Here is a 12056-nt window from a genome sequence, read left to right on the forward strand (position 1 = left end):
AACCATTCGGCTTATTAATTCCGACGTGGCGCTCCTGCAGACCAAACTTCGACACGTCGACATCCATAACCACTGGCTACGCCAGGAAGCACTCGCTAACCGGATCTCAGTCCGGCATACTCCCACCACCAAGATGATTGCAGACGGCCTCATGAAGGCATTACCCGCTCAGCAGTTCCAGAAGTTCGTCACACAGGTTGGCCTAGTGGATATCAAGGACAGGATTCAAGAGAGAAGGACCAAGGAACTCACTGCGGAGGACTTTGTCAGAACAGAGGAACATCTCGATGGAGGAAGAGCCGAATAAGGGATCGGATGGATGGCCAACCTGACAATAGGAATACGGACTGCACAGACTGAGCCACGATGGCCAGTCTGGGGGGGTGTGTTGAACAGGTGCTGGGGCCTCACGTGCAAGCAGGGATACTTTAAGATTACAGCCGAAATGGTAAAACCTCTAAGGGGTAGATTTCAACAGAACACAACATGAATACACCAATTCACATCAATGAACCGAATACACGTAATGTCTGACAGTTTATAGCTGTATAGGATTTTCCTAAAAATCCAAAAAAAAAATATTATAACTTAGCTTATTTTAAGACTTATATATATGCTGTTAAATTCATAGCTATTTTAGGCTTAGTTTGAATTTTTAAAGAGTTTTTTAAAAACTGGATTTAAGGTAAAAGTAAGGGTGTCACGCTTATTTATCATACACGTTATACCTAATTAACAAAGTCCAGCAAATAGGCGAGGGTTCGAATCTGTCGCTGGTGAAGCCCTTGACCATGCTGGCCACTGGTTGTAGATGAAGGTCTCCTTCAGAGGCTGAGTAGCGCTTCCGGGGGAGGTCACAAGAGAAAGGAACAATGCCGAGCTACAGCGCTCTGTCAACACGCCGCCAACCCCGAAAGCACGGGACATATACCTTCCCACCGACGTATATCACCCGTTTGGGTGGTTCCTTATTGATCAGATTTTGATGCCAAATTAACTCCTTGCTGGTAGGTGGCGATTATGAGAGAAACTATTAGTCGTCAAGTGTGGAATGGGAGGTCGTTAGATATTAAACATCTCATGTCGTCGCTTATCAGCCACCGAGACCGTCGTGGCGGTGCAAAATGCCCAGTCTTGTGGCATGTTGAACATGTTAGGGGAGGAGGAGGGCGAGAAACAGAGACAAATTGGGGATCGTGTGAAAAGGAGCTGAAAGAAGAGAAATTGGAGGCAAAAGAAACACGAACAGTTTGTGCAGAGTCGGTTGAACTTGCATTGGCATGGACGGCTCTAGCTGGAAGGCGGCGGCGTTGTCGGTTGATGGTCTACACGGGAGGAGTCGCACAAACTGCAGAGGTGAGTTCGAGAAACGGCCGGTCATCTGCCTTCTACTGTTTGTCGCCATCTTCCTCTTCGGTCGTCTCAAGAGGAGCGTTGAGGTTGCGAAGTTGGTGGCGATGTGGAATTTTGTGGGCAAGGACCAGGCAGTGGTGTTCAGGAGCCTCACCTGTGATTGCGATTCACCACAGGCAAAGTCGCATTACGCATCGAGCTCTGGGCGGAGATGGTTGCTAGTACCATCTTGAAGGGTATCGCTGGTAAGAATAGTTCTGTTACGTATGGATCTATCATCGCCTACATATTCGTCATTGCGTAGTTTTCCACCAAGGTATACAGAGGAGATCAGAACTGGCCATTGACCCAGCCCAAAGAGTAACACGCGAACACCGATTCAATAAACATATTATGGTATCAAGTCAAAGACAAGAAAGATTATTATTGATGGTTGCTCATCTCTTACGCTTGCGTTATCTGCATATATGCACGCCATCTACCACCCTCTAGCCCTCACTCGTGGCTTCTTTCGAGGTCGTCCAGGGCCACGCGTGCTCTTGCGCTTCTCTGAAGCACCCCTAGCCAACTGCTTAGTCTCAAACTTCTCCAGTTTATCGGGTGTAATCGTGCGCAGTTTGGACTCGTGCTCCCAAGTAGATTCGGCTGGACGGTAGCCAACCCACTGCACCTGGTACATGTGTTGGGAGTTTCCGAGCTTGTCGGATGGTGGGGCTCGCTTTAGGATCTTGAAGACGTGATAGGTATCAAGGTTGGTGGCAGCCTCGCGACCGTCCAGCTTTTCCCAGTATTTAAAGACAAGCGCGGGCACCTTTTCTTGAAGACTCCATTCTGACTCCCAGGTGGTTTCCCCGTCTTGCCACTTGACTTGGATGTCTACGGTGGAGTTTTCGGTGTCAACATGATGGCCAATGAATTCGCCAATCGCAACGTCTTTTTCAAAGCCAGGATCGATCTTCTCAGTCGCGTCTCCCTTAGGCGCCGATTGTAACTCGTCGGCATTTGGTTTGAGGCTCTTACTGACAGACATGTCAAGTATATTAGGCATATTTGGTCCCGTATTGGAAGTTCCTTGAGTGCCAGTTCCGCTAGTTCCGACTCGAGATGCACTGTCGCTGGGTGCGCTAGACCTCAAGGCTGGAGAAGCCATAGTTTCAACTGACTCTTGGTGACGAGCCGCGCCATGATTCTTGGAGCGTGTAACAGCAGCCATACCGTCGTCTCGAGCTCTCAAACATAAAGCTAGGAAGTCGTAGGGATTTGGTCAGTTGGCGTTGCGACGAGTTCCGATAAGGTCAAAAACACCTTGTTGTGCAAAACAGAGATAATGAAACAAAGACCCTGCTAGTCGCAATTGACTTTGCGGTGTTTCAGCGTGTTGAGCCGTGTTGAAGAGGTTTCAATATTGCGTTACTGTAGATGCTGGGCGCAAGTTGCGCGTGAACGCGTTCACCCGCAACGCGTTGACAGGGTAAGGGCGCCACAATCAGCCACATGCACACTTTGTTTTCGTATTTATTCGTGAATACTATCGTATACTAACCGACTCAAGCTAGACACTGAATGTAATATAAAACTTATTAATATTAGATGAAAGCATACAATAAGGCCTTCAGACTCATCTACTCAAGAATTATCAGCAGAAACGCGTTTCCTATTTTTGACCAATCACCGTTTAGTATTTTCGCCCCATATTTCTCCTCGTGGAAACGCGTTCCTCGTACCTAAAACACGAAACGCGCCGCGTTTCCGTCGGCTGACCCTTGTCGAGTTCAACAACTTGACTACTCCAGACCCAAACAACAACATTCATGACCATCGTCTACTGAAACTCACATGTTTATCATCTTCGTATAATATCTACTCCACCTCCGCCATTCCATCCTGTCTATTGTATTTATATATGCTTAGTCATAATGGCCCGCTCCTCTCTTCATGAGCCATGTAGCCATCCCACTTTACCCCCAGCAAAGCTGCAGAAGCTCGAGAGGCTCAGCCTTTATTACAATTTGCCGGAAGTAGCTATTATAGGTATCAAATGCGGTTTTGCTTTGAGTCCTTAAAAGTGCATCGGAGCATCCGGGCAAAAAGCACGGCATTACCAGATCTGCTCGGCATGGCCTCAAGCCCCTCCTATCCTCGTTGGACCTCCCAGATCCAGACACCTTGGCCCCCAGACCTAATGGATCAGGGCCTCACCCATACCTTACAGTACAAGAAGGCTCGTCTTGTAAGCACTGCGGTCTCCACTCTGCTAGTGGGAAGGTTCTGGCGGATCACCTCAGGGCCGAACACCGCGATAAGTTGAAGCTCACAGTCGAAAAGAAAAGCCGACAGCATTGGCTGAGAGACCATATCCAGCAAGGCGTTCTATTCCAGAGCTGGACAGCGAACAATACTCGAAGGTCATGGCTCGTCAGCACTGATAACGACCCCAACGGCAGGTCTATACCCAACAGCATTCTTCTGCAGGCCAGTCCTGATCCCATTAAGCTCCTTGCTCAGAAGCTGTTTACTGAGGAGCATGTCCGTTTGGCAAATCAGCAGAGTGGAGATCAAAGGTTCTGTGGTAAAGAGACACCAGCTTCTTCCGCCTTACAGACCAACTGGTTGCGGCGCACAGGCTGGGAAACGACATTTAGAGACGCGCATCGCGATATTCTAGTTCGCCTTACGGAGCTACCTCACTGCACGGCTAACCGGTCCTCACCTCTCCGTGTTGTTGAAGGAGAAGTCATCTTCAGTCTGGCTCGTGACGAGCGTAAGCTGGTAGATATGATGGCCGCACTAGATCGTCTCCTGGATCAATGCCGTGAGACAGTCCGGAAGGCGGATGTCTGTTTGAGAAGGTGGCTTCGCGGCAGATTCCCAGACCGTCCTTACAAGATGCCCTTCGAATTGGTTGCAAAGTCATCTTCCGAGAAGATCTACCGGACAGAACTGAAGCGCTTTGTCTGCTTCTGGCTTCGACTATTCCGGTTATTGCCGACGATTATACAGAAAATTATAGGACATGGGCTGAAAAAACATCAGTTTAGAGCCTTACGGGAGCTCTGGGTGAATGATATATGGCAGTCTGCGGAACATATTGACTCAGACCCTGCTGTTGATAAGGATGAAGGACACGATGAGGACGAAGGGGAGTACGATCCAAGATGATGACGACGATAGCGATGAAGACGAAGGTGGGGATGATGAAAGATACGACGAGATAGAAGATGAAAGTCAGAACAGGGTAATTGTGGGAAGCGATGGCATATTCTCGACCAATGTCGACAAAGGGCCATCTGTGAATCGTAGCACTCAACCCTTGAAAATTGGCAGTCCTTTCCTCGATCAAGCGCCCGACATGGCGGGGTAGTAAGACATGTGGGATGGACAGCAGGCAACAAGCTCAATGATAAGGGCGGATAAATGCGGCTGTATGTCAGTTGTCATTTAGCGCCCGTCAGTTGTGGGGAGCTGCAAAGCCAACCTCGCAATATTAGACTCGTTTAGTCAAGATCGGCCCGCCCTGGTGTAGATCCTTGAGCGGCGAGCGGAAGTGGAATCTCAGTGGTAAATTGTGCTGCCTTGGTCATCTGGATATCACCTCGTCAGCCCATCATAGCCCAACCTCGGATGGAAGAGCCTACTGATGACCCTTGGGAATAAAGCCATCGGGAGCTCTTTAGTTAGTGCGGCTGATGAATCAAGACTATCGATTCTCACAATGAGGCCTTCTGCTGCAGATGGTCATTGGCTTAGGTACGAAGAGATCAACCAGCATCAATTTAAAATGTCATGTCAGCCTCACCGGACGAACGGAAGCGTATCCGTTTGCGAGAAAATAACGTGTAAGGAGAAACAACAGATGAGGTGCGAGAAGGGGCACGCGGCATATCAGAAGAAAGAATCCCTGTTATTGATGTAAAATATGACGAACATTAGTCCGCGTCATCGCAATCTCTTACGTGGCGTAGATGTGTTCTCCATGCTGTCTCTTTTCTCTTCTTTTGAGAGCAGTGCAGTCACATTATGATTCGTTGAAATATAATTGTTGGCTGCATGGTCGCGCCAGGCATGGATGAAAAGGGAAGTGGCTGCATATTTTCAACCCCCGCAGATAACAAATCAACAGGCCGCGACTACCAGAACCTCTGCACTCATCCCTGAATTGTGCTCTGTGACCCTTGGAAGCTATTAACCCCGTCTTTGATTGAGCGCCGGGCAGGGCGGGGTAATAAGACATGTAGGACTAAGGGAGGCAGCAAGCTCGATTACAAATCGTGTGCCACTTGGCACCTGTTAACTATGACCTGACCAGATGCCAAGATTCAAGAGTGGGGAGCTGAAGGGTCGAAATGAACAGCTCCCGCGCCACCTCTCAATATTACATTCCTCTAATCTATGTCGGTCCGCCCCGGTGTATAGCGAGTGGAAAGGCTATGCTAGCCCCATCTCGTAATAATGGAAAATCCTGTTGTTGCTATAGTCGCTATAAACCGAGTGACGGGCCCAATTCATCTTGGCCAATAAATCGAACTAATTGACGATCACGGCTCAAACAATGTAGGAACCCCGCCGTATCACCGTATTGAAGCCGACAAGGCGATAAGCTAAATTTTAGATTTGCGGGGAGCCGATTTGAGTTAGTCCCTGCAAGGCATGGCCTGGAGCCAGTGACGTGAACTGACAACTGAGCGGTGGGGCTAGAAAAATAAGAGCAGCGTATCCGCGATTACTCCACATTTTTTTCTTTCCAAGAAATAGGGAACAAGGATTTCCAAAAAAGAAATTTAATAAAAATTCAATATCAGCTCAATATCATGCTCTCCACCTTTTCCAGCTGATTTGACACGTATCCCTTGGCAGCGGATGCATACTAGTTAGCTGGTTCTGTCTGGCTCGTGGTTATGGCTGAGGCAGTGGCTTTCAATCGTGGCTAAGCCAAGTTGGCGCGAGGATTGAGGTTCAGGGGGCACGGATCGTTTAGTGGCCCGGGCGTCAAGGAGAAAGGCGCAGAAGGGAGCCTTTTCTTTCCTCCTCGCATTCCTCTGATGACGGAATGTAATTTGTAATATCAGAAAAGCACCAAGATCGTCGCTGATTCCACTTGTATGGGCTTGACGAGATTGTGGCCGAAGTTCATGAAAAACGAGAATGTAAATTTAGCGCTAACTAGTGCTTTTTAGGCTTAACCTTAGCCCCGGGTGTAATAAAACTCTTCCCTTCCACTGAAGACGACGACGACGACGACGAATCCAAGCTCCTGCCGTATGAGTCTCCCATATTTCTTCTGGATTTCTGCCTAAATGAAATGGTATCACCTTCAGCCCGAAGACTACACTGTGGGATGGGTCTGCGCCCTCCCAGTTGAATTTGCAGCCGCGCAGCAGATGCTTGATCAAGAGCACGAAGACCTACCTCGCGATGACTCCACCGACACCAACTTGTACACGCTCGGCCGTATGGGAAAACATAACGTCGTTGTCGCATGCCTCCCAGCGGGCCAGACGGGAAACAACAATGCTGCCGCCGTCGCCGTCCAGATGAAGTCGAAGTTCACGTCAGTCCGGTTCGTCCTGATGGTAGGAATCGGAGGCGGCGTCCCAAGCGACAGCGCTGACGTTCGGCTCGGGGATGTGGTGATCAGTCAGCCTGGCAAGCAGTATGGAGGAGTGGTTCAATATGACTTTGGAAAGACTACGCCAAGCGGATTCGAACGAACCGGCTTCCTTAATACACCACCCACTGTCTTACTAAACGCGCTCTCAAAGCTTCAAGCCAATCGGGTTCTAGGCAGGAGCAGCTTGGCAAAGTATTTGTCCTCCTTCAGTGGTCGGCCGGTGTTCGCTCGCGACAATGCAGGAACCGATATCCTGTTTGAACCGACATACAAACACGTCGGAGGAGAGAAATGTGAAATGTGCAGTCAACGCAGATGGATCAAGCGAAACCCACGCGGGAACCAAGAGATTGCAATTCACTATGGCACGATCGCTTCGGGGAATCAAGTTATGAGGGACGGTGTCATCAGAGACACGGTTAGCTCCGAGCTTGGCGGGGTTCTCTGCTTCGAGATGGAAGCTGCAGGACTAATGAACAGTTTTCCGTGCCTTGTTATCCGAGGCATCTGTGACTATGCGGACTCTCATAAGAACAAGATGTGGCAGCCTTACGCAGCAGCGACTGCAGCTGCGTGTGCCAAGGAGATCCTGTCGGTCATCCCTGCGGAGGAGGTAGCCACAACATGTACTGTCAATGAGGCCATCGATGATGTACGATAACAATTCCCTTGTCACATGGAAATTTGTGGCTGATATCTTGAACCTTCAGTTGATACGGGAGAAGTTTCGGTCTGTTATTGATAGTGTCGATCTAGAACTGTTCCTTCCGACGCTATCGGTAGCTGATCAAGACCGTTTATTCGCAACGCCGCTTTTGGAGGATGACCAGCCGATGTTTTACTGGATCCTTAGAAACGTGGACTTTGAACGATGGAACTCTTCCGGTTGCTCTCAAGTTCTTTGCTTGTCTGCAACAGAGCCTGCACCCGAATGCAATATTCAAAAAGTGTCATCACACATCGTGAGCCAGGAAAAAAGCAAAGCTTCGAACTCCCCGCACTTTGTTCTGTACTTCTTTTGCTCGTTGGCGCCTGGGAAGGAGATTATGCGTGTTCTTGTCCACACACTTCTTCACCAAATTGTTCGCTGTTCATCCGATATAGCAATCGTCAGAAGATTCCTTTACAGTCTTCTGGAAGGCGTTTCTCAGGAATGGGGCTTGAAAGGTGAAGAACCTCCACAGGCGATCATTAAGAAGCTGCTCGAAGTTTCAAACGACGACCTTTGGGATGCTCTAAGGACAGTTCTAGATTGTGAACAGAGTCGGGAGCTGTCGATCGTCGTCGATGGACTAGACTGTGTCCAGCACCAGCGGGGCGAATTCATCCGTGCAGTTCGTTCGTTCGTCAAGCATCTACAGCAACGGCTGTCGAAGGTCATGGTACTGCTCACAAGCCAGAAACAAGCTGACGTCAAAGAGGCATTTGAAGGACTCCCGTGTATTGAATATGATAAAGAAAGACTAGGTATGGTTGTACCCGATAATTTGAGACTAAATTACGCTCACCCCAATAACCCGAAGAGTGCCTTTCTAGCCTTAATTTCGATAATACGCGTTTGAGCAAGATCTCGAAAGAGCACAAAGGCTCCTGCGATTGGCTCTGGGAACGCCCAGAGTACCTAGACTGGTCAACATCACCTCGCTCCTGCCTGTTACTGATAGAGGGAAAACCTGGCAGCGGCAAGAGCACTCTTACAAAATATTTCTCCAACAATCTCGAGAAACGGAGGCCAGCTGCAGAGTCTGCTATTGTGGCCAGGTTCTTTTACAGCTACAGAGAGGGTGAGCTTCAACGAAGTCACTGCAGCATGCTGCGGTCGGTTCTCTACGATGTTCTGCGCCGTGACCAGACGTTCTTTTACCACCGCTTTCAGACTGAGTATCGAGCCCAACCTCGCCGTGGGCTTCTCGTTGAGTGGGATTACGATTCATTGAAGGCAATTCTCAAGTCATTACAGGACCAATCGCCAGCGAAACCGCTGTATCTAATCATTGATGCAGTGGATGAATCTGAGGATAGGGACAGACGCGATGTTCTCAATATATTATTCGAACTTTGCTCCGAGACGAAATGCCGCACCATGAAGGCATTCGTTGCCAGTCGCCCAGTAGGAGAGATCGAACTCCGCAGAAGCCGAGTTCAGAATTCCATAAAGTTGCAAGATGTGACGAAATCCGCCATTTCCAGTTTCGCTTGCTCCTTCCTCAAGGATCTCCAATTTACACGTCTCTTTGATCAGGCAACGGAATATATCGTTGAAAACGCTCAGGGGGTCTTCCTCTGGGTAGATCTAGTTGGAAGGGCACTGCTAGACCGCGCGGAGAGGGGTTCTTCTGAGGACGACATCTTTGGATTCCTTAGAAGCCTCCCAAAGGATCTGAAAGACTTTTACAGGCACATGTTTAAGAAAATGATCTTGGAAATGAGGAGAGAAGAGAAAGATATTCGGGATGGGATTAAGATGTTCCGGTTCGTCCTCTACGCACGCCGTTCTCTTACGGTTAGCGAACTACTCCATGCTCTTGGCGTTCCGGATGATCCTAACACGGCATTCCCTCCTTTGGATGATTCTTTTGAAAGATTTATCCCTTCCAAGCAACGCATCCACTTTTGCGGTGGCAACTTCTTAGAAAGCAAGCCACATAATAGTACCAGCACACTAGCTCCCACTTTTCAAACCTGAGACTTACAACTCTGCAGGAAATGAGATAGTCCAGGTCATGCATCAAACGGTCCGCGAGTTTTTCCTCCATCCTGATGGAGACGTACCGCCGTCTGAGTTCGGGATGTGCGAGAAGGATTCCCACATTTGTATTTCAATAATTTGTATCCGGTATCTGATGCTTTGTGCCACAAATACGAACAGACTGCTGCCGGATGTCAAATCTTGGACTTCAGAGCATTTTGAAGATTATGCCCAATCCTTACACCAAAGGCCACTGGCAAACTACGCGCTGTGCCATCTCAAATATCACATCGACGGCAGCAAGGAAGATGAGAACATCCGATATATCACTTCTCAATTCATTGACAAATTGGCCCATAATCCAGCCATTTACTTACTGGAGAACTGGGTTGGTTCAGAACTGAACAAACTTCTCGTGGATAAAGAACAGGGTACTGCCGCAAAAGACTTCAGAAACAAAGTCATATGTGCTGCAGCTCGGAAGGGTTTTTCTACAGTTGCTGAGATGCTATTAGCTGTTGGGGCAGACGTTAACGCGAGAGATCAGGGGAACACGCCGCTATTGTGGGCGGCATGGAGTGGACACGAAGCGGTGGTCAGTCTGCTGGCGGACAGGCCGGACGTCGACGTAAATTCGAGGGCCAGCGACGGCCGAACGCCATTGTCGAAAGCAGCAGAAATGGGGCACAAGATGGTGGTCAAGCTGCTACTCGACACCGGCAGAGTTGACCCGGACTCCAAGTCTCAGGGGCTAACGCCGCTGTCGTATGCGGTCGGTGGTGAGCACGAGGGGATAGTTAAGCTGTTACTCGACACCAAAAGAGTCGATCCGGATTCCAAGGAGCCTGTATACGGAATAACGCCGCTGTATATTGCGGCCGGTCGTGGGCTCGACAGGGTGGTTAAGCTGCTACTCGACACCAACGGAGTCGACCCAGATTCCAGGGATCATGTATACGGCCAGACGCCGCTGTCGATTGCGGCATGTTGTGGAGACGACGCGGTGGTTAAGCTGTTGGAACCGCATAGCAGCTTATCTCAATGATATATCTAGTGGCTGGGCTCGTCATTAACAATTTCACTACATCGGCTCCAACTCCGGCACAGCACAACACCACAATTCCAGGAAACCAACGGCTTCCTATCCCAGCTGCGCGGCTGAATCACTAGCGATTCCATTTGAACTCTCATATTAAAAAAACAGCGCTAATGAACAAGCATAGTGTCGCAGGCCGGACATGGCCTCAACGAGCCTCAGGAACAACAGCCCTTAGTAATCAAGCTGGGTGATTTAGGCGCCGTCTAGGCGCACAGGACCTGTGTGCTCGGGGCACATTCCCCCCTGTCAGCGGGCTAGGGGCACAGTCCCCTGACTAAGCATTCATCATTTATGGGATGTTGAGGGACCGATTTTCAGGGGCTAAGCATCTTTATCTTGATCTCTGTATCATTTTATCAATTAACTTAAATGGATCAATTTCCGGATGACTGCTTACCTCCTGAGCATACATATGCATCTCGAGATGATCTATTCCAAGCGATCAATCGCTGGGCAGCACCACGAGGCTATGCTTTTGTTACCGGAAGGTCCAACAAAGGCAAGTCTGGGAGACTTACAGTTTACTTCACTTGCGATCGTGCCCGTCGGCCTCCAAGCGACTCAAGAAGCCGTATTCGAGCAACCTGCACTCGAAGCACCCTCTGCCCCTTCTCTATCACCGCAAAGGAATTACCCAATGCATCTAGCTGGGTTATACGACATCGATCGGATAGTCAATATGCTACACATAACCACACGCCAAGCACCCATCCCACTGCTCATCCTGTTCTTCGAAGGCTCTCGAAAGACGATAAGTCAACAATCAGCAATCTTACAAAGACTGGAATCAGCTCAAAAGAGATCAGAACCTATATGCGACAACATTCAAATTCCATTGCAACTCAGAAGGATATCTCCAACAGCATTGCAGAAGCTCGACGATCATCTCGCTTTGGCCAGAACACAATGCATGCTCTTATTAACCAGCTAGACCAAGAAGGCTTTTGGAATCGTATGCAGGTAGATAGTGAAGGACGGGTTATAGCAGTTTTATTTGCTCATCCTGAATCACTTACCTATCTGCAAGCATATCCTGACCTTCTTCTTCTAGACTGCATATATAAGACGAATCGGTATGGCATGCCGCTTCTCGACATTATCGGCATTGATGCCTGTCAACGATCATTCTGCATTGCTTTTGCATTCCTCAGCGGCGAAGAGGAACAAGACTACCAATGGGCTCTCGAACGACTGAAGTCTTTATATGAGGTCTGCAATACAAGCTTTCCGTCTGTCATTATTACGGACTGTGCTTTAGCTTGTATAAATGCAGTTGCTATCTGCTTTCCATCTGCATCACTGGCTTG

At 48.9% G+C, this 12056-nt stretch overlaps 3 protein-coding genes across 3 annotated transcripts; all 3 read left to right on the forward strand.

The window, feature by feature from the left end:
• Positions 1-3469: 3469 nt before the first annotated feature.
• Positions 3470-4512, forward strand: BKA55DRAFT_696108 (uncharacterized protein; the record flags this gene model as incomplete). Its single annotated transcript, XM_046200231.1, has 2 exons — positions 3470-3583; positions 3679-4512. The coding sequence occupies 2 exons, from the start codon at positions 3470-3472 to the stop codon at positions 4510-4512; spliced, it is 948 nt and encodes a 315-aa protein (XP_046043325.1).
• A 2135-nt stretch (positions 4513-6647) lies between these two features.
• Positions 6648-7622, forward strand: BKA55DRAFT_524934 (nucleoside phosphorylase domain-containing protein; the record flags this gene model as incomplete). Its single annotated transcript, XM_046188746.1, has 1 exon — positions 6648-7622. The coding sequence occupies one exon, from the start codon at positions 6648-6650 to the stop codon at positions 7620-7622; it is 975 nt and encodes a 324-aa protein (XP_046043326.1).
• A 385-nt stretch (positions 7623-8007) lies between these two features.
• Positions 8008-9948, forward strand: BKA55DRAFT_525091 (uncharacterized protein; the record flags this gene model as incomplete). Its single annotated transcript, XM_046188750.1, has 3 exons — positions 8008-8428; positions 8485-9612; positions 9665-9948. Coding segments are annotated over 3 exons (1833 nt in total), but the record flags the coding sequence as incomplete, so codon positions are not given.
• Positions 9949-12056: the final 2108 nt, after the last annotated feature.

The sequence above is a fragment of the Fusarium redolens genome (assembly GCF_020744475.1).
Source record: "Fusarium redolens strain MPI-CAGE-AT-0023 chromosome Unknown BKA55scaffold_21, whole genome shotgun sequence".
In the NCBI taxonomy this organism is placed as follows: domain Eukaryota; kingdom Fungi; phylum Ascomycota; class Sordariomycetes; order Hypocreales; family Nectriaceae; genus Fusarium; species Fusarium redolens.